Here is a 22,019-nt window from a genome sequence, read left to right on the forward strand (position 1 = left end):
ACAGATTTGGGTGGGAGTGATTCATGACCAAAAACAATGCAGCAACAATTAATTAAAGTAGCAGGTACAGCTGCCATACCTGTCTTGTCAACCCATTCAGTGTTAATCATGCCTTTCTTTTTTACACCGTACTGAAATATATCATTGGATTGCTGTTGGCTTTTCCCATATATAACAGGTGGATCACAGTGACGACAGCATTGTTAAGTTCCCTGGCTGGTACGTGTCACTCTGCTGCTGCTCTCTCATCAGATATTTGGACAAGCAGTCCGCTATGTTCCAAACAGCTTGGCCTCTTCAGCTGAATAAATAAACAGCTGTGGTCAGCCATCACCACAAAGATGATCTAATCTTTGGGAAACACAAGGGTAAACTTTGATATCGTGGGTATAACATCTGAGGGTGGGGTGTTTCTCTGTGGGGGTGGTGGTCGATTCATAGACTGACAGGTTGCGCTGACATTCTGCAACAGCCAGATATAACCGTGCCCATCAGCAGTTTGTTTTATGCAATCAATTATGCTCTGCCTTTGAACCATGAGCATTGGGGTGACAGCAGCTGATTGCTTAGTCGGTCAGGTTTAATCTGGTTAGTCCAAAGTGAATGTGGTGTTTCAGTATATGTACTTCACAAGTTATCATAATTAATCCTGATTACCATACTGTAACTCTTGGGCCTCAAAGGTCATGACCTATGATATTCCCATGGTTGCATCAATCTTGCCAACTTTTGATTAATTTTACAAAAAACTGACAGTCATTTTTGACTTAAAGCTTGGAAATCATCAATTAAGTGCATACCACCAGCTATGATCTCATTTACAGTCCTTAAAACTGTTATTACCTCAGTACATCAATATACTCTCCATGCTTTTTACTTTTCAGCCATGCAGAATGACAAGTGTTGAGCAAATATCAATATATCACAGTTCAATGTTCTGTCAACACTACAAGTTGTGTTTGTGTTGCTCCTGCACAACAAAGCAGCCCTCCCTGTGACAGGGCTGTTTGTCAAAAATAGTCTGATTTGCATAGAAATCCCTGACACTGAGAAAGACGTCAAATCCCCCTGAAAGGACTGCAGCTGAAACCCAGACCTCACTTTTCATGCTCGCTTTATTGTTGAAAACAGAAGCTTCAGGAAGGTCACAGCTCTGTCTGCTGCTTGTGATGTATTCTTTTTGTGTAATCTCTGTTTTTCAAGAGGATTTTTCACTCCATGGAGAAACCCAAGGTGTTCTAATCTCTCACAAAGACACAGTGTCAGAAGTGTTTTAAACATGCAGGTGCAGTGGGTTTGGAAAATGATGCAATTCTTGGGATTTGCTTTCTTCCTCTTAGAAGAGTTTTTTATGCAAATGAGTTTGTGTGCATCTCATCTGTTTTTTTTTCATAATCATAATTTCTCAATTTCATTCTACCATCTATACTGCACCATATTCTATAATAGGATTTTTTCTATATGACTACACAGGCCCCCTCATGATCTAAAAAAGCAAACGAGACCATTAGCGACATGACTGACAGTTTCTATATTGTAATTTTCATGCCTGTAACTGCTGTGAGGGGGGAGGTGTCAGATCAGATGACTGACAGCATGCTGAGGAAGCAGCCTTTTTTTATTTACATTCTCAGCAACAAATATCCACGGTGAGTGACACATTTGACTGGAAGAAGAAAGCAGGGTAAGATTTTTTAATAAATACTACCCTGTCATGTACTAACAGGAACAAAAAAAGTGATAAGGTGTTCATCTTTGCCCACAGGGGGCACTAAAATCAACACAAACTAGAATTTCCTCACAGCAGCTTTAAATAGGAGACAGGCCTTAAGCTTTAATTTCTCTAAGTATTTCAGAATAAGGTTCAATATTTTTTGGATCCACTCCAGTGTTAGTTTGCAGTTGATGCTATGCTATCAATGCCTCCCAGCAGATGGCACTATGATATATAAAACTATCAATCAATCAAAGCGCCAAATCACAAAAAAATGTACCTCAAGACGCTTTACAGAGCAGGTCTAGACCGTACTCTATGTTATATTATTAACAAAGACCCAACATCAAGACAGGATAAGATCCAGTCCCATCTTACAGACAGGACTCAGTCTGATCTCATCTTAATCCACCATGAGCAGAGCACTTTGCAGCATTTAGCAAGTGACAGTGGCAAGGACAAACTTCCTTTAACAGGCAGAAAACTCGAGCAGGACCAGACTCATGTTAGACGGCCATTTTTCTTGACTGAGTTGGGGTTTGAAAGAGATATAGAGGGAGATGAAGAGAGAGAAAGAGATGATGGTGGTGAGAAGGACAGTAGTACTTGTAGCCGCTGGAGTCTGGCACTTTGAAACTACAAAGCTTTGTCCCAGACATGCAGTCATGACCACCAATGTCATCCATGCACACAACCAGCTGTGATGGGAAAGTGGCTCTCCTTCATTGAAGAATGTAAGCAGTAATGTCGCTGCGCAAACCAGTCTGGTGGAATCATTTCTGAACAGCTTCTTCCATCATTCGTTGATAAACCTGCATCCAAAGAAAACAGTGGTATACTGTTTACTTAATAAATATTGAGGAGTGCTGGTTTGATTGAAAAGACTCCTAAATTCAAATTCAACAAGTGACAGGGGGAGGTGAGTGGCACGACTCGAGGCAAATTGGAGGCATACATCAGAACTATCAAAGTTGCATTAATGTGAGCTCAACAACCGTACCGGACTTGTTGCATGCAGGCTTGTACACTCCACATGGCAAACAAAAGATGAAACTTGAAAAAGATTCTTTAACACAATGGAAATCTTCATGGAGGGAGACTATTGAAACCTTTTCTCCCCCTGAGAGATCCCCCCCAAAACAGACTGCATGTATCTTGTAGTCAGTGCAACATGTATTCTATATTTTACACATGAGGTGCACAAAGGAACTGAAGAGCAAAGAAGCGGTGCCACATTTATTGTTGTGACTTAAAATAAGAGCTGTGTTAATGTAGTAAGTAAGTAAACCCAACCTCCCTTGTTGCTTTGGCCCAATCTTTACTAAGAGACTGATGAGGCGAGCCATTTTTAACATATTCAAACATGCTTTTATTAAAAACATTATGGGAGTTGAGTCTAATATTGGCGCACCAGTCAATGTTCAAGAAGAAGAAATTTGTTTTAAAGATCTTACAAAACGTGATTCCATGGCCAGTAAGCCACGTCACATCTGCATATATCAAACCCAGCTTCCATATAGCACATAGTATAAGTGATGGATGGAGAGTTGTGTGACAGTCAAGGAGACGTAAGTGATATAAGTCAGAGGTCAAACTGAGATGATGAGCCTGGAGTCGTTTTGAGCGACCATGAGGGCGAATGTTCAAGGTGGGGGGAACTTTTTATTGAGCAGGGCGTCTCATGTCCTATATTAAGTTCCTCTAATACAGAAGAAAGGAGGGACTAAAAGAGGCTGTGATGAGAAAGTACGAGGGGAAAATAAGAGACTATCTGTATACAACATTGAGTTGCCCTCGTGTATGAAATGCGCTATACAAATAAAGCTGCCTTGCCTTGCCTTGCCTATAGGTTGTGACTCATTATGATGTACCAGATAAATCTAGATCCTCTTAATCTGCGATATCAAAAGCATCTTAAACACAGGACTGTATCGTCTCTGTTCTCTGCTCCACGTTCCTGACTTGATCCTAATTCATCCTCAGCAAACACAGTGTCTGGTTGCCATGGCAGCAGCTCTCTCAGATGCTGGATGAAGGTGTGTTTTCATAGATGTTACTAATTTCACTCTGGCCAGCTACAGGATCATTAGAACAACAGAACAGCGGATCCAAACTCTGCTCTGGTATTTCCACTAAAGGTCAGTGGACATATGATATGTTATACTACAGGAGGCGGATGAAATGTGAACACAGGAGCTGTGTGTGATTTATGAGTTGGACTTTGCAGAATCTATATGAATAATTGTAAAACGTGCAGGGTGAGATGGAATGAAGTGGCTTTGCACAATGAGGAAGAGGAAGCAAGAAGAAGGAGATAAATCTTATTCTGTTTGTAGAGACAGAAATAAAGTATACGTTACAGACGACTCATTCCAGTTTGTTATGTCACTGTCAGACTAAATGTCACTTAGTAAGAAGTCTGATGACTCATTAAATTATAGTTTATTTGAAATACATTTTGTGCTCATTGTGTTTGTCTGCCTAAAAAAGTTTTTATGCAGCGCAGCTCAACAGGTAATCATGCAAATCTGATGATTCGCATTATCCTAAAGGTTTGTTCTGACCAAACTTTAATGGGTGTTGTGCAAGTGAAAAAATAGTTAATAAAGAGACATGGTTTGCTGCGGGCAATGTGGACTGAATGCTGCAAAGTGCTCTGCTCATGGTGGATTAAGATGACATCAGACTGAGTCCTGTCTGTAAGAGGGAACCGGATCTTATCCAGTCTTGATGTTGGGTCTTTGTTGAGTACAGTCTAGATCTGCTCTGCTGCTAAAGTGTCTTGAGATAACATTTCTTGTGATTTGGCGCTATATGAATTAAGATTGATTGATTAAAACATTAAAGTCACGCAGCCTTTACATGACTAAAAATCTGAACTGTGTGGGTCCACAGGCACACATTAGAAACATGATTATAACACATTCAACAAACAAGAGCTTTAGGACTTTTTCTATTTTCTCATGTCAAACAGGCCTGATGTAACTTGAATGTGTTTTTTTTTATATCACCACTTGGGCCTGATGCCTTTACTAGAGGCTAGAGGGGAAGCTGGGAAGAGGGGTTAAGTGAGGCAATGAACGAAGGATTGGATTTGAACTTGGGTCGTCTGCGTTAAGGACTTTAGTGTCTGTACATGGCGCATGTGATTTAACCACTAAGCTATACTGGCACCTCAAATATTCACTTTTAAAAGTTCATGGTGCTGTTGTTCTGACCAGCTGTGAGTAAACCAAGAGAGAATATGTTTCTTTTTTTAATTCACAACTCGTTTGAAAGCCAGACTGAAACCTCTGTGTAACTTACTATCTACCATGAAACTTGGACCACCAGAAACAGATGAAGGGGGCTTTCTAGAAATGGACAATGTTGGTTTCTACCAGAGAAATCTGCTCCTTGAGATGTTATGAAACAGGAAGTAGCAGTGTTGGATGTCTGAATTTTCACTTTATGTTTGATGAAAAGACACCACTCAAACTTTTATGATTGATTTTTGTGCAAAGTGCATATATTTTGACCTCAAGACTTTTCTAGTATAACACAGCAGCTTTGTGCGATTGTGAAGTATTTATCATGGCTACTAAATTAACATTGACGTGTAAAAGTACAGCTGCTTTTGATGTAATTAATGCTATCGATTCCAAATCACAGGAGGAACGCTACAAGTGCAGTACGTTGTTAGAGGTTTCGTCTGAATGGTCAAAATCAGTCAATTACTGGCGTAGACGAGCTGTTCCTGCAGCTCAGCTCCTCAGCCTCGACACAGAGCTGATAAAGAGCATCACAAAGAAGGGAGGAGCTGAAATAACAATGGAGCACGGGGGTGGCCGTTGAATGATCGCACACTGAGCCTTTAGTATCAGACTCTGTTCCTGCGAAAGCTCCATCCTCCATCCAAAGCCATCAGAACGCCTTCAGGAAACAGGTCAGCGAACAAAAGGAGAGATGGAAGGGAGACAGAGAGACACAGAGAACTAGGGTGGGTGATGGGAGGAGGAGGCTGGGGAGGAGGAGGAGGGGGTCAGAAGTTGATAAGAACTGAGCTGCACTGTTCGTCTAGAAACCAGCTGCCGGAAGAGCTGCTCAAAGGCGGACAAAAACACTTCCCAGAGTGCCTCGCTGGCCCACAGTGACACCTCCCAGAAGTCTTCTCTATTCGCCTCTCGAAAGCAGGACTGAAAGCTGTTACCAAGGCAACAGCAATCTCATATACCTTTCTCACCAACAGGAAAACGACATATCACAGTTTCCAGATTGAAGTTTTGTAAACTCTCTTATTTGAGTTGAATAAAAAACCCTCTCGATCCTGAACTATTGACACGACAGGTCTGATTTAGGGTCATTTTGAGGAACAAGTGGAGCAGGAATCTTTCTAAATGCTGCTGTGACAGCCCATTTTAAGCCTCCACACTGCACAAAACGATGTTTTAAAGTGAGTATAATCTGCAGGGTAGAAAAGGGAACATGGCCGAAATGTGTTTCCCTGGCAACAGTCTACAGAGGCAATGAAAGCAGATCAGCGGCTGCAGACAAAGCTCGTACAAGTTATAAAACACCGCCTTTGCTTCATGTATTTCACAGCTTATTGATAAATGGTTTCCTTAAGTGTTGGCGCAGGTTTGAGCCTGCCGAAGCATATCAGGTCTGTTAAAATCCGTTAACCTGCAGAAACCCTTTGGGAAATGTGTGAATAGGAATCCAGCTGAGGGCTAAACAGCAAATTTAATTGAGATGAGGAGTGAAGATGAAAGTCTCTAAATTGTTCTCATGTCGGAGCCTCAAGTCAGAAACGACTGTCCGTTTTCTATTTCCGAGGTGTGATGATAAGAGAGCAGACACTGAAAAGGAGAGAGTCTGATATGAAGGGAATATAAAGGGAAGACATCAAGTGATTGGATTTAGAAACATCTTTGAGTCGTCCTTGATTTACCCACAGCAGGCTGAGACAGACAGAGGAATCTGAAAGGTCTTAAATGGTGGCGAATACCCAGGAGAGCTGAAACATGTTGTTCTTGAAATGTTGGAAAGGCTGAGGCAGGCTGAGGCTGTTTGAGGGGCAGGGGTGAAATAAAAAAGAAAAGAGCACCAGCGAAGGAAGGACTAAATAGACACTGGAAGGACACCTTAAAAAGGCTCTTTTTCAAATGTCTCCATTTTAAAGAAAGCCTAGATAGCTCTGCAGCAAGTTCTCTTTACTTCAGAGCACCCTGAAGGGAGTTTATCATGTTTTCTCCACTAAAAACACTCCTCCATGAAACACCATTATCATATTTCTTTAGCAAGACACCCTGAATGGCAACACATCACTCTTTTTCCAGTCAAGGGAGCTTGATCAAGAGCTGAAAAAGAACACTTGGAGGCCGTTTATCATGTTGCCTCCACTGTGTTTTCTCCTTTTTAAAGGGGGTTTTCAAATATTTAGTTAATTATTGATGCACCATGAAGTGCTACAATTTTTCTGGTATTAAGTACATTTGATTATTACTGGGGAAGTCAGGCCATTATCTACAATTAGAAATGGTTTTATTGATGACGATGGGCCTTCAGACCAAGCCAGGCCGGCTTTTTTCCCCAACAAACAAATTTGTATGTGAAGCTAAGCTAACCAGCCGCATATTTGACATGCTAACATTAGAGTAATGTCAGTATTGTTTTGTAACTTCCATATGAGTTATTTTCTTTAAAGCCCCAATGTGGAACTTTCTGTTTGTGTTGATTTTGGCGCCCCCCTGAGGAAAAATCAATACATCTCATCTTTTTACTGATCTAGTCCTTTACAAATATAGGTAACAAGTGTGACTGTTAAAATTAGATTTTATGTTAAATGCATCAATCTTCATGAACATTTGCTGGAGAAAAAGGAAAACAAAGACTGTTTTAGCAGAATGTGGTTGATAATCTTGTTTGACACCCATCCCTGCAGTGGTTACAGGCAAAAAATCACTACATACAAATAATCAAATTTTGTTGTTTGTGGTCTCCTTTGGTTTTGCTGCTCGTTAGGAGAAATCAATATTGATTTAATTTGTTTTCATGACAAGCAGAAAACTGCTTACTGCAGGTGTTTCAAAGGATTTGGTTAGCATTATCACCAGAGCTTTATGTGTTACATAGCCTACCGTATTGACCCATTTATAGGACTTTTTTTTACCTGGAAATACATCTGGGAAAAGAAGGATCACCTGATTTGCAGGGTTTTGTTATTGAATGTCAATGTTGGTTACAACAGACAGTACCACTAATTTGTAAAGGAAGTGTGCCTTTCATGACACAGGCCAGTCGTCACTCACAACTCCGATGCCAGGGGGATGAAAGATGGAGTCAGACAATGCACAAAGCTGTACAAAAGTAGGATTTAGTAGTAGGTGAAAGCAAGTTAGCCAACAACTGGGGAAGAGTTATGATGCTTTTTCTAAGACACAGTTACCAGTGCTGAAGAGACATTAAGGAACTGTCAAACAGCTTAGAAATATGGCTTCACAGAGAGTGATGTCCGAAGATGGTGAGCCTGAAAAGACTGCACTGAATGCAGCTGAAGAACATCAGTAGACCTAATGGACTGTAGGTTATTTTAATTTCTATGCTATCAAATACTGATTCAATAAGTGCTTTATTTAAACATCACATTTTATTCTATTTAAATGTGACAATTTAATTTTAAAAGACATTCAATGTGTTTGTGTTGGTTTTCTTTTTAAACCATGATTTGGTCTTCAAAATGTGTTACGCTAAATATTGGTCTTGAAAGGGGGGTTGTCTTATAATTAGGGTTACTGTAGTTTCCAAGACCAAAAAAATGTTCAAAATCCAAATATGTTGACGGAAACCATGTCTCATATAGCTGTATAATTTATGAGACATGGTTTCCTTTAGAATATGTGTAATTACCAAAAAAAACCCATCAATATTGGACTTTTTGAAATGTAATTTACATATAGAGGAGATGAAAGTACATAATGCATATGTCAGCTGCCATCTTGTTTTCTTTCTGTTTTAGTTTCAGAAAGGAAACATTTAACACTCTTGTAGAAATTCAAATGATCCCATCTGTTGCGTAACCATATATGATGTTTTGGAAGGCGCAGACGAGCCTTTTAGTTTATCCAGCGTGTTGTAGACACACAAGGTCAGAACATAGCTGTGCAGGAACTATATCATGAGTGTTGGCGTTAAGCTGCCTGCCAGCTGGTGACGGATCAGTTTTACATAAAATCCTCAGAGTCCAGAGGCCGTTTCTGTGTGGTGAGAACAGGCGTGTTGGAGAGGGTGAGATATTTAACAGGCAGTTCTGTTAGCTGTGACTGGACTGCAGATGATCATCACCAGCACGGTGACGTGTTGTGCGTTCGAGTGAGTGTTAAACTGATTCATCATTTTGCTGATGCCATCGGTCTCTGTTCTTAGACTGAATTTATTTAGTGCTGTCCTCGGCTGATTTAACATGAGTCTCTGATCACTGCATCTATTCTATTAAGATGCAGTTTGACATTTCCTTGCTTGTTATGCTGAAGTTTGACATTATATAAAACTATAATCATGCATTGTTTTCACTAATTGGACAGCCAGAGTTTCATAAAAGACCAAAACACTGGGTTTAGATATATTTCAGGTGTTTTTTTCAACATATATGACATTTATTATTTCTAAATATAAGTGAAATATCCCTAAAATAATGTCTCTATGGTAATTTTATTCTGATCAAAGTTTGGAGTATAAAACTGCAAATTGGGATCTCATTTGGGAGGATCAAACTAAGTGCATTTGCAGAATTAAGAGTGTTTATTTAATGCCAAACTTTCCCTCGTCCTCTCATTAAGTTTCACTCTGATGGAAGGCTTATTAGGTATCAGCTCACACTGGATGTTTGTTATTAGCGGTTAATGTATGCAGGTTTCATCTTTGATCAGTGACAGAGCAGTGATGTAAACAGTGGTGGAGATGCCTTCAGTGGCACGGTGGTGAAAACGAGGTCAGCTAATTGGGACGGCTAAATATAATTCACAGGGTGCACCTTCTCCTCTGAAGGTGATGCTCAGTGCCAGAGTCACTGCTGCGATAAATTTAACGTAGGCTGATAATGAGGTGATTAGGACCTTCTGATGACCACAGAGGAGTCGGATGAAGACTAATAAACCTCTGACGCCACAGCTGATGGGACAGCTTCTGAAGTTTTTACAGAGAACAAACATAACGTTGCCTTTTTTTAGTGAACTCAAACTTAGGGAGTCAACAACAGTATAGAATTAAGCAAATGTAAAGGGACTGGTGGTGCTAGCTCTGTTAACTTTAGCCAAACTCAGGAAACCAGTTAGACATTGTTTACCAGACTATGGCTCCATGCTTAGCTGTGTTCAAACAACTGTGCTCAATTTTGACTGGTTTGAGTATTTTCTAATAGACTAGTCGGCTCATTGGAATTTCAGTTTTCATTTAAACCTCTAGAAAATTAGTCGTTTCTGAACATCCTGCACAAAAAGGACATTTTTCTCAAGATTTTTTCTAAAATAATTGCATCATATTTCAAGAAACTTATCAAGAATATTCTAATCCTTGCATTCACCACCATTTTTACTCATTACTTATTTTTTGGCTCTTCATATCTTGAAATAAGATTAATATATGGATTTGTCAGTTGAAAGTGGCTCATATAAGAATGACTTATTTCTGACTAGAAATCAGACAAAAACACTTGAGAAGTTTGGAGTTTTTGCAGTGTATGTATAAAAGTTTCACATCAGATGAACAGGTGAACACATGGAAGGCAAATTACTTTACTTGCAGCAAAGACCACAGAAAGCTTTTCTACCGACGCACTTGTTCTTTCTAAGCTGATCCAGGCCCTCTAAATGCATTGACACATCTGAACATATGGTGTCATGCATAATGACTACCCTCCCTGCATTTGTTCTGCATCTCTTTCTGCATATTCTTTCAAATACTTCTAATGTTAAGCATTTCCTTTGCAAGTTTTTGCATCCTTTGACTGGTTCATAGTCTCTTTGGGGGCATTTATGCCTTTGTTGAGAGAGGACAGTGGAGTGGTAAGTGGTAACTTGGAAGACAGACCGGGGAATGACATGTGGCAAACGGCCATGAGACTATAGCCGCTGCTCACAGGGCATGTAATTTATCAGCTAAGCCAAACCAGCACTCAAAGATGCATCAATTTACAACCTTCAAGAGGAATTTTGAGCCCAGACAGCTCACATACACCCACAGTCAAACACAGAAACACATGCTGTGTACAATGTGCTACACACCATTGTCTGTAACTACAATGTTGGGATTACAAGTCCCTGAAGTCAAGAGTGTGCTATCTCATTTGAACATTCCCAGATTCAGAGAGAACTGTCTTTTCCTCTATTTTATCTTTTTACAGCAGAAGAATGGAGGAGAACTTGGTCTGTACCACAGCTTACAGACCCAATAATAAGATTTGTTTCAACATTTTGCTCATGGCACCTAATTAGAGTAACCTCATCAACACTGGAAAAAGATTTTCCCAGTCGCCTGTTTTTTTTTTCCCAGTGTTTGGAGGGAGATTTCTGAGGGTAAAACCTCCATGGTTTCATTCAGGAGCAGTCAGATGTGACAGAGGCTTAATGGCTTTTTCCTCAGCCCTTACTATTTCTGAAAGTTTCCTTTTGTAGCTGGCTTTTCTTCCTTAATTAAAATTGCTAACACACACACACAGACGCCTCTACCAAAATCTGTAGGTCTTCATTTGTTGCAGTCATATCTGAACAGCAGCTGCAGGGAGAAAAGAAGCTCGTAATGCATTGCTTCTGGATTTGAATTAACATGCTTAGTAACATGTCATTCTGTCTCGCTCTGGCTGCAGCACAGTCATGGGGATACTCAGACTCTAAGTATGAGCTCAGAGCACTTCTAATCCTGGGCAGACTCAGCAAAATCACCAGAGAGAAAGAGAGTCAGCAAAGAAAGACTTAGAAACATTACAATGGGTTTACTTGACACAAAGACAGAGGGAAACTCTACAGCTCTATTAGCTACAGAGGGTGGTATGCAGTGAAGAGAGTTCTATTTTCATATTTTTTCTGTTCAGTGATTTCATGATCAGAACGGATGTTCCATTTCTTCAAGGAACTAAAATGAGCTTTGTCAGGCGCAGATAGTTTTATATCCCATCATTGTCATGCTTTGCAGCAGAAAATATGACAAACCTACAAAAGAGATATTTATTTTACCAGCTATGGCACATAAATCCAAAGCATATTTCACACACGACTGAAAACTTCTAGATCTTTAGAAGCTCTGCCTTCAAATTTGTCTATTGTTGCTTGTTGATACATGTCCCTCATGGGGTGAAGTCTTTACTGTTGGACAGGGGGGCTGATGGATGGTGGGGAGTCTCAGGGGCCAAGTCATTAAATTAAAAGCACGCAGAGAAAGCCACAGTGAGCTTAACAACATGATGGCAGACTAAGCAACAGAGATATACGCTATAATGACGGTTTTTGCATTTATATACACGCTAAATGTAAAAACCAATGGCTGTGCAGACATCTTTGCTGTTTTTGTCTTCAAATTGACTCTCCGTCGTCAGCCTCAGATCTTTTTCATTAACTTGTTGGGTGTCGCTCTTTGGGCGTTTGCATTCACGCATGCAGTCCAACCAATTTTGTAATAAAAGGTGGCTTTTCAGAGTTTGTGCAAATGTAAATACAGCTTATATAATGAAGTGATATGATGCTGGAGACTTAGGGTGGATGTAAACGTTGTATTGTCTCAGCTTTAACTGGTCTGGACAGGGTACCACTGACAAAAAAATGCATCACTAATGTAGGCCTATCCTTTATTTTTCAGGCAGCCGATAATGCAAAGAAAAAAAGGTTCAATAACTAATTTTGAAAATCGGTATGCTAATTTTTTAACTTAAAAAAGAGATCAGAAATCAATATGTGGTGGAATAACCTTTACTTTTAATGCCAGCTTTTATGCATCTTAACATACTGTCCACTAGTCTTTTGCACTGCTGTTGGGAAATGTTGTTCCACTGGATGCAGAAATTCAAGCAGCTCTGCTTTGTTTGATGGCTTATCAGGTAATCACCAAATCAGTGCCTAATTCAGAGGAATGAAGTGTTCCTGTGTTGAAATTCAACATGTGACGTCGGTTTGAGGAAACATTCAGAGTGGTCTGGTTATTTTTACCTGAGCTGTGTAATCAGAGTAATACCATCTTAAAACTGTTTATTGTCTTATTTTTCTTAAGAATGATGTGTTAGCAGCACTGATTGGATTTAAAGACACTGTGATGAGTTTTTAATTCATTCTGCAGCAGTCTCACTCATGTTTTGTACTCATGTCTGATACTGGAGCAGGATTTGCAATAAGACAAAGGTTTTCAGTTGAAGTATTGTTTTAGATGCAGAAACTCTCCAACCAGGGCTTTGCTTGATGGAAGAGCAAAATGGCTATGAACAAGGTTTGATGCTTGGACTGGTGTGTGAATGCTTCACTGCTCTTTGAGGACAGTGAAGTTAAATTAAACCATATTTACGTTACATATTGGGACACTGGAGCACACATCATGACACCATTAAATAACATTAAACTGGTTTATCTCACCTTTCATTTACAAACTAACGGTACAAGATCAGTTCATAAAGTTTAGTTCATGTTACGTTACAGTTAGTAATCTGACGTAGCTACAGTTCAATACTTTCCCTCATTACTCAGCATCCTGCAAAATGTTGTCGTGAACAAAGAAATGTAGTATTAAAAAGACAATTGTTTTCAATTAATTTGCTTTCACAACAAACGCCTCATCTGTACATCAGTAGGTGATGGTGCTCATGGGAAATGCAGTCTTCATCCCAGAATAATCACCAGAATTAACACAACATGAGAACTCCTTACAGTGTCTTTAATTTAGATAATTCTAAGTAGTTGAACCTGTGTAATTAAAGCTCATTTAGGCCATTCTCTACAATGTAACTCATAACCAGTGTGTGCCAGAAAGAAACATTGCAGCATAAATGGATATCTATCCTCTGTAAGAATGTAATACTGTGTGATGGCCAAGTTTCTCCTCCTACATGGCAACATTTAGTTTTTATGGAAAGGATTAAAGATGCTACTATGAGGTTAATCCTAAACATGTGAAAGTGAATAACACGTGCATATTAAGTGTAAAACAACCCCCTATAGGACGAGCACAGCACTGACATGAACAGCATTCCAAGAACCATACTTAACTTACTTCTTAGCAGCAAAGTCATAAAAAAATGTGATCCTATTCCAGCTTCATGGACAAATGATTGTTAAAAATACCAAGTGAACTAAAATTGATCTAATATTTCCTACTTCTCCTCTGGTCCAACAGTATTTGTACAGTTTTCAGCCCACTGAATTATGAAGTATGGCTCTTCATAGTAAATGTAAATAAAAGTTTTTATGCTTAGCAGTCAATTGGTCCAGGATCATGGTCTGTCCAGTCATGTATTTCTCATGAGAACGTGCCATGTCTTGTTTAACATACAAAGGAGTCTTTCCTCTTCTTCATCTAATTGTACAGAATAACGTTCCTATTAGACTGTGACAGTTAACAGATGACAGACACTTTGGGTTCTATTAGCTCCAATAAGACCAAAGTGGAATTAGATTAGTGAGCTCTGATCTCTCTGTGACCACGTCTCCAGCCGCTGTCATCTGCTGAAACCATTAGAGACACTACAGACAGACAGAGGTGATCAGACTGCTGTTAAAGTTTGGTCTCGGATGAATGGGATGTACATTTATTGCTCGTCTGGATGGATCTTAAAGATTTTGGAAGCACATGAATACTGGCAGTGGATGAAAGCTGGCTTCGCCCCTGTGTATTTCGGCCTTTTCTTGTTGAGCTGTGCAGGTTTTTGGACTTTGAGGGGGAAAAGGCAGCGTGGGCTGAAGTAGCCCAAAGGATGGAGCTTTTGATTCTGGAGTGAATAGTTTGAAAACCCCAGGAAAAGATGAAAATTGGTCTATGAAGTGAATAAGTAACACTCACTGCCTTGAAAATCTCTGCCTGGTTCACTTTTGTAGAACAGGCGGCCCACTCTTGAACATTTGGGCTCACTTGCCGAGGGATGGTTGATTTAGTAAAGTAGCAGAAAAGTATGGATTTAAAAGCAGACGTTAATTATCATTGATTATTTTCATTAAAGGGAAGTCAACTTAGCCCCTGAACCATGTGTCTGCTTGTGGTCTAAATTCCCACTCTCAGCAGTTATGTGGAAGTGAACTCTGGGGTGTGTTTGCAGTAACTTTACTGTTAGTTATAGACCACGGTCGATAAGACTACAGGGGGAAACAGACTTCACAGTTTTCCCCGATAGAAGGTGGAGCAGCATTTATTTCTGGCATTGTGCTGGATTTCTTTTCAGTCTTCTTTATCCTGTGAATTTTTCAATTTAATTTCATTCGTGGCTAAAATCGGACAAAAAAATGGTCCACAGTAGTCTTTGCATACTCCTGATAGGGATGGGAACAAGCGACAACCTCCGGCTGTGAGAATTGAAGCTGATGGGGAATATCTTGATTGGCACACACTGTACAGGGTGTGAATTTTTTCATAACGCTGCCATTTTAAAGATACTAAGATTATGAGTTTTCCATTATGAGAGGCACAGCTGACTTGAGGCCCACCTTCTTACCTCACACTAGCTTGACAGAAGTTCGGTTGAGTTTAACATTTCCAATATGGCTCCTGCCGATGATTGGCTTCAAAACTGCGCTTCAGAAACAGATGGGTGATGTCACGGATACTACGTTAATTAATTATGCAGTCTATGGGTGGGAGTTGCAGAGTAACTCACATTAGGATATGACAATTCCTAATACATTGCGCATGATAAGGATAATATCAAGTTACAGTGATTCTGGGCTAATGAAAAAACTGCAAGACAGTCATAATACAGCATCACAATATTTGTTGAACAGAAGACAAAAATGCCCCTGACAGTTAAAGAGCGGGATCATTGTCATTAAATTGTCTATGAGGAGTCATGAAGTAGTGATGCAGTGATTCAAAGCGGAAGGGAAATCTGTACAGAGCACTGTATTATTCTTACATTAAAATATCAATACTTGGCGCAAGGGAAATTCTAATTGCATTGCATAAGTCAGGATTGCTGTGCCAATTTTTTGGCCCACCCCTATTACTGATACACCATGGAAAATATAAACTAGCTTGAGCCAATGATAACCAAGTTTTTCCTTATCTTTTCTCAATCCATGTTTCTTTTTTTTCTTTATATCATAAGCGTCTTTGAAAACAAAATGTATAAGTGTTGTGTTTGATATGTGTTCTATAGATTTAGGTTTTGCCCATATGTTTGTGCAATCTAAAGTCTTTTTCCTTCACTATGGAGACAGTTTTAGAGTCCTTTACACTACAATAACCATGAGCCTCAGCTGCAACTACTGAGATAAATAGGTGTGAATCAGGGTGTAGCATGTTCAAGATGTTTTATCATTGTAGTGCTAACAAAACATTACCACAACTGCAGGATAGAATGAGAAGTAGTTTAAAAGTGATGTTTTTTGGGGAGGAGGAAGTCATCAGTTGTCCAAAAAGTCCAACAATTTTACGTGTAAACCAGATAACACAAAGGCTCCTCTGGCCTTTGGAGTGCTGACACACACTGTACCAATGTCTGTGCAGAAAATAAATTGGACTTTTAAATCAGGAACCAAGTGTGCCCCAAATAACTCCTCCAATGTCAAAACTCCTTTGGAGAATGGAGGATTTTAGTTTAATTTAAGTTTGCATGGACCGAGTGAGTCTGTCTTGTTCAGCAGGGACGAAGTTTGAGACGAAGACTGAAAGCTGCAGCGGGCCCGATTCATTCGCCAGAGAAAAACTTTAATGAGCTGCTGGTAATTTCGACCCAGACTTCACTAATGAATCTGCTCTGTGCTTAACAGTACAAGAAAGGGGCTGTAAAGAGCACTTGCTGTGTGTGAAACATTAAAGCAGGAATGAATAAATCGTTCCCAAAAAGCCTCTCCTACCACAGAGACTGAGGAGCAGAGCTTCTGTGTGAATCTGCTGAAAGCATTCCCTCTTTTCCGTGTTACTAGACCACAGCAGTGACTCTTTCTGCTCCTCAGCATGCAAACATTTCATCAATGAAAGCTGCTACAGTCAGTGCAGAAGTGGCAGGATGCCTACAGCACTTAGACCAAGCTCTCTAATATCTGATGTATGGATTCCAGCTCTCTTTGTCAGCAAGAAATCTCAGTTATATGCTGGAAAAGGAAATGACTCATTAGTTAAATTACACTGGAGGACACGCGAGTCGAAGTCAATAAGCCTGATTAACTCACATTTGATCGATACGTATTTACAAGCAACATGCCAATCTGCTGACGATGTTTGAGAAACAGCCTGCAACCTCAGGATTACTGAGACGTTCATGTTTACCATCAGCCCACAGTGCCCTTCTCTGCTCTGTGCATAATGAATATAGGAGGCCAGCAAAAGTACGTTACTGTGTGTACCTGAGCATAGACCATGAATTATTGAACGAAGGGGATTGTGCAGAGTCAACAACATGTGGATGAAATACGAATAATCTGATGCAAACTCACAAAGTCATCAAAAACGCTTGTTGTTTGCCCTTAAAGGATCCTAACAAGGAGATCATTCAGGCTGAGGGCCGGTAAGGAGGTGGACTGTGAGGAGCAGAAATATACAATCTACCTTCAACAGATGTTCTAATGAGAAGACTACTTTCACTTCTAACTTGTTAAATAAGGCAGCTTGTTCGAGGGACCAATGTTTCAAAACATGCTGGACCTCCAGCAGCTGTCCACTCTCTCAGAGTTTAAAGTGATGCTGATGCCAGGTTGGGGTTAGGATTAAAGACAATGTATGGATAGAACAAACACTGGGCTTTGATCCAGAAAATTAAGGTTTTAATCATGTGTGAAACAAATAGCCATGTCAGCTTCTTTAAAGATGTTGATATCTTTTAAAGTATAAGCATAAATTATCAGTTCTGGGCATGGATTTAGCCTAATGGTGAAATTGCATGCCTATATAGCAGGCAGCCCGGGTTCAATTCCAGCCTGCAGCCCCTTACCTGCATGTCATTCCCCCACTCTCTCCCAGTTTCCTGCTCTATCTACTGTCCTCTCCTCTCTCTGAATAAAGGTGTAAAAGCCCCTCACAAAAAATGTAACCTTAAACTATCAGATCAACATGTCAATTACCTGAATAACTTCTCAGAAGTCCCCAAGCTAGGAAAGTATGTCTAGATAAATTCATACGTTTGTTTTTCAATGACACCTCAAGGCGCCTTTACTGTCGAAAAACAATTAAAATGTTCTTGATTGGTTTCAAATATTATCTACAAACAAAGGCCATGTGTTTGATGTTTTTGCACGTCCATATCTGTGCTATGAGAAAAATAATGACAGTGAGGGGGGCAACAACTCATTGACTATATGGATAAAAATCGACAACAAATTGCCATTTTTGTTTGTCTTTTCCTTTGATTCCTATTATGCATGATTATGTCTGCACAAGAAAAACTCATATGTTGTGGTATGTTAAAGAAGATGGGGGAGTGAACAGGTTAAAGCAGCTCTATGTGCTCTGCTCTCAAAGGAAAAGCCTGGGATGGTTTTTCTGCCTGAGCAGAAATCAAACACATGACAGCACTGTCACAGCTCACATGGATATCCCATATAAAGAATTGATGTGCAGTTTTGGTGAATAGTTGACTCTTATTTAACATAGCATTTTCCCAGTCTATCAAAAAGTCATAAGGCAACTCTTTAAAGTTTAATACAGTGACGGGTGTACAGCGGATCTATCACTGTTCAACACGAGCACTCCCCTGGTAGAGCTTATAGAAAACTATCCATTCATCAAGCAGAAGAGAAACAGGAAAAGACGTCCCTTAATGGTTGTGTGCAGCTCTAATGTGCACTAAAGGATAGTATTAAAAGGTATATAAACACAGTCAGGAGTTACAGCAAAGAGCTATGAGAGTATCACGAGTGAATGTCAGGAGAGACTGTTTCAAAATGGAAAAATTTGATTATTCTGACAAAATAGTCCCTGTTATACAACTCCATATCCTCCACACACCTTAACAAGCCTCCCTCCTCTGCTTCAGTCTGTTCACAGTTCTCCAGAGGAGTGTACGCCATTTTCGGATTCTACGACAAGAAGTCAGTCAACACCATCACGTCTTTCTGTGGGACGCTCCACGTCTCTTTCATCACACCCAGCTTCCCCCTGGATGGGAATCAGCAGTTTATCATCCAGATGAGACCTGATATCAAGGGGCCCCTGCTCAGCCTCATCGAGTACTACAAGTGGGACAAGTTTGCCTACCTGTACGACAGTGATCGAGGTAAGCCGGGGATACATTTTTGCAACAATTTTAGAAAGCATCTCTCCAAATCTGATTCTGTGTTGTTACTAATGCTGGCATCACTGAAAAATCAGCAGCTGTTGTCACCTTTTGATGTGCTTCCATTGGAAATTGGATTGGGAAAGCATGACAGAATCTAATGAAGTACATATGAGGCTATAGCTGCATATTTAACACAGCCAATTATTTCTGACTTGATTAAAATAACATTTTTTTTCTCATGCAATCAAAGATTGTGCTCAAGCTGCTCCAGTCAGGATAATAGCCTGCTATATGCAAAACACACGGCATGCACACGGCACAGGTAATTCTAGGTAAAGGGCATTTTAGTTCTTGACAAACAGCTTGTCACATTAATTCAAACATTGCACCTCCAGTGTTTGAGAGACTGTTTTATGTAATATAAAGGATCAAGTCATATGCGACGTAAAGAAGACATGATATGCCCTGCAGATGTGGACTCCAACCCTTGATGTTCATAGAAGTGGGATTTGTTTGCATAATGCAGTTTTAGACCTACTTTCTAAACATTAAAGCCAAAAGACAGAACAGCACTGGGCTGATGAATAAGTTTAAACATAGCCTTGTTTAAATATGATTTCTAAATTAGGACAGAGTTTACACGCATCTTATATTTTAGGGTTTGCAGCAGATGAGATAGTTCCAACTTAAGCACATGTGACTTCTTAAATCTGACACCCAGCTCAGAGTAGTAAAGTCTGCATTGGACATTTAAAAAGATGGGATAACTTGGAGGATGAGGAAGAGCAGAGGGTTTAATCGGCAGTGGGGAGTCTGCTCTCTCCCCATTGGAAATGTGGAATGACTTTGATTTATTATGGTATATCATTCACTACTCAATGTCACTATTGTTGCTTCACATTAACTGTAGATGAAAGAAAGGAGCTAGTTTGGAGATAATCAGACATGAGAGTCAGCACTATAACAGATAACCCATTGATTGGTCAGAGGTAAAGTTGTCATTCCTACAACAATATTATGGCAAGTTTGGACGCTGCGCTCACAAAGTTTGGACAAACTTTTAGTCTCTGTGGTACCACCAAACAATGACAACTTAAGTTACAATACCTATGTTTTTTATTGAGACAGAACAGATCTACATTGAATCTATGCAAGTTATCTAGACGGGTAGTTGCAGAATATTATATACGAGTGCAAAAGGATCATTTTTACATTAAAAAGACAAAACAGTACAAATGAAAACATCTGAAAGGCAGTATTAAAAATGTTGATTAGGGGGTGCAGATTTGGCCTATTGGCTTAATTGCGCGCCCGTGAAGTGGTTTGCCCGGGTCCAATTTGAGACTGCGGCCCCTTTCCTGCATGTCATTACCCCACTCTCTCCCTATTTCCTGCTCTATCCAATGTCCTCCCCTCTCCATTATAAAGGGTGCGAAAATCCCCAAAAATATAACTTTAAGGAACAATAAAATAATAAGATATCTTGATAATAGCCTATTTACTGTAAAATCTGGAATATAATTTGCACTGGTATCGAAGATGCAGTCAATTTTTCAGATGCTCCCAGAGGAAAAAGGTTTGGGCATTCTTCCTGCATGAAGACTGCCACTATGTGCAGATAAGTCACGTATGTCAGCAAACAAGGGAGGAGACCCCACATGCAGAGAGTTGAATATTTAAAGGAAATATTAGAGAGAAAGGTGAAACAAAACTTACATAAATTGTCCAAGAAAACTCAATCCAAAGAAATCCAACAAAAAACACAAGAACACTGGCAAAAGGCAGAAGGGAGGAAACACAGAGGCTAAATACACCCTGGGTAACGAGCAACAGGTGTGGACACAGGACACAGGTGAAATCAATCAGGTGCAATCAAAGTGGTGGGAAACAGACAAGAGCAGGATGTAAAGCTAAACCAGACACATATGGAGCAAGAACTACAACATAAAACAGGAAACACTACACACAAGGAGTACAAGAACACAAGAGTAAAGAATGACAATACAACACAAGAAATGACAACTGATTAACAACACTTGAAGAATGGAAACAAGATTAACTTATATCAGAGAAGGGAGAGAAAGAAGACATGAACCAAGGTAAAAATTACAAATTAAAATGTCCAGTGGGCTTTTTGCAGCAAAGTGGGTGCTTGCCTCTTTGAGCGCCATCTTCAGGGTAAAATACTGCATTTATAGCCCACTGGTATATTGGTCACATGTTGGTGTTGGTACCAGATCTGCTCTGGCGGTCAGATCAGATCAGGCTTGGGGTCCTGCGCATGCTATACGCTGTAAATGTGCATCACGGCAGGCACAGGAACACCTGAGCACATAAGGTACCGACAGTGGTTTTAACTTTTTAGATGAAAAAACATGTTTTGAAAGTGGGTCTTATAGTGGAGTTTTACTGTACATAGCCTCTTTCTAAACCCAAGGTTACAGTGCTTTACCACACTTTGAGTGTATCAAATATTGAATTCAGTAAAGCACCAAGTATTGCATGGATCTCCACACAACTTCTTTCAAAGACCAAAGAATGTTCGTACCTATCCATCAACCTAAAGCCCAAGTAGAGTCCATGGTAGGTTTTACTTTCAGCAACAAGTTTATGTGATGCAGTTTTTAAAGCAAAGTGTCGACTGAGCCTTCACGTCCTGTTCTCTGTCTGCTTTGTACTGCTGAACTTTCCAAGGTGAGCGCATCTGGGAGCTACCAGGCCTGTACTGTTAGCCTCGGGGCAGATTGTGCTTTTTAGTGGAGAGAGAGAGAGATAACCCAACTCACAGTCACATAACAGACAGACACACACACCCACACACAAATCCAGCTGGAGAGTAGATAAAACCTGCTGATTGTCTGGTCACAAGCTCTAACTTAATGTCAAGCATCACCAACCTGCTGATCCATCAACCGCTTAGACAAATCAGTC

At 40.0% G+C, this 22,019-nt stretch overlaps 1 protein-coding gene and 1 long non-coding RNA gene across 6 annotated transcripts in view; one reads left to right on the forward strand and one right to left on the reverse strand.

The window, feature by feature from the left end:
* Positions 1 to 20,908, reverse strand: part of LOC117816889 — a 39,067-nt gene extending 18,159 nt beyond the window's left edge. For both annotated transcript variants that reach the window (XR_004632047.1, XR_004632046.1), the window contains exon 1: positions 20,805 to 20,908. This is a non-coding gene — a long non-coding RNA (uncharacterized LOC117816889). The remainder of the gene's footprint in view (positions 1 to 20,804) is intronic.
* The window catches only part of gria2b (glutamate receptor, ionotropic, AMPA 2b), a 67,309-nt gene that overhangs the window by 17,263 nt on the left and 28,027 nt on the right, over positions 1 to 22,019 (forward strand). For all 4 annotated transcript variants that reach the window (XR_004632045.1, XM_034689268.1, XM_034689266.1 and 1 more), the window contains one exon: positions 18,846 to 19,085. Coding sequence is in view for 3 of the 4 variants with exons in the window: in XM_034689268.1 (XP_034545159.1) it covers positions 18,846 to 19,085 (240 nt within the window). In the remaining variant the exon portion in view is untranslated. The remainder of the gene's footprint in view (positions 1 to 18,845; positions 19,086 to 22,019) is intronic.

This window comes from Notolabrus celidotus, chromosome 8, assembly GCF_009762535.1.
Source record: "Notolabrus celidotus isolate fNotCel1 chromosome 8, fNotCel1.pri, whole genome shotgun sequence".
Taxonomy (NCBI): domain Eukaryota; kingdom Metazoa; phylum Chordata; class Actinopteri; order Labriformes; family Labridae; genus Notolabrus; species Notolabrus celidotus.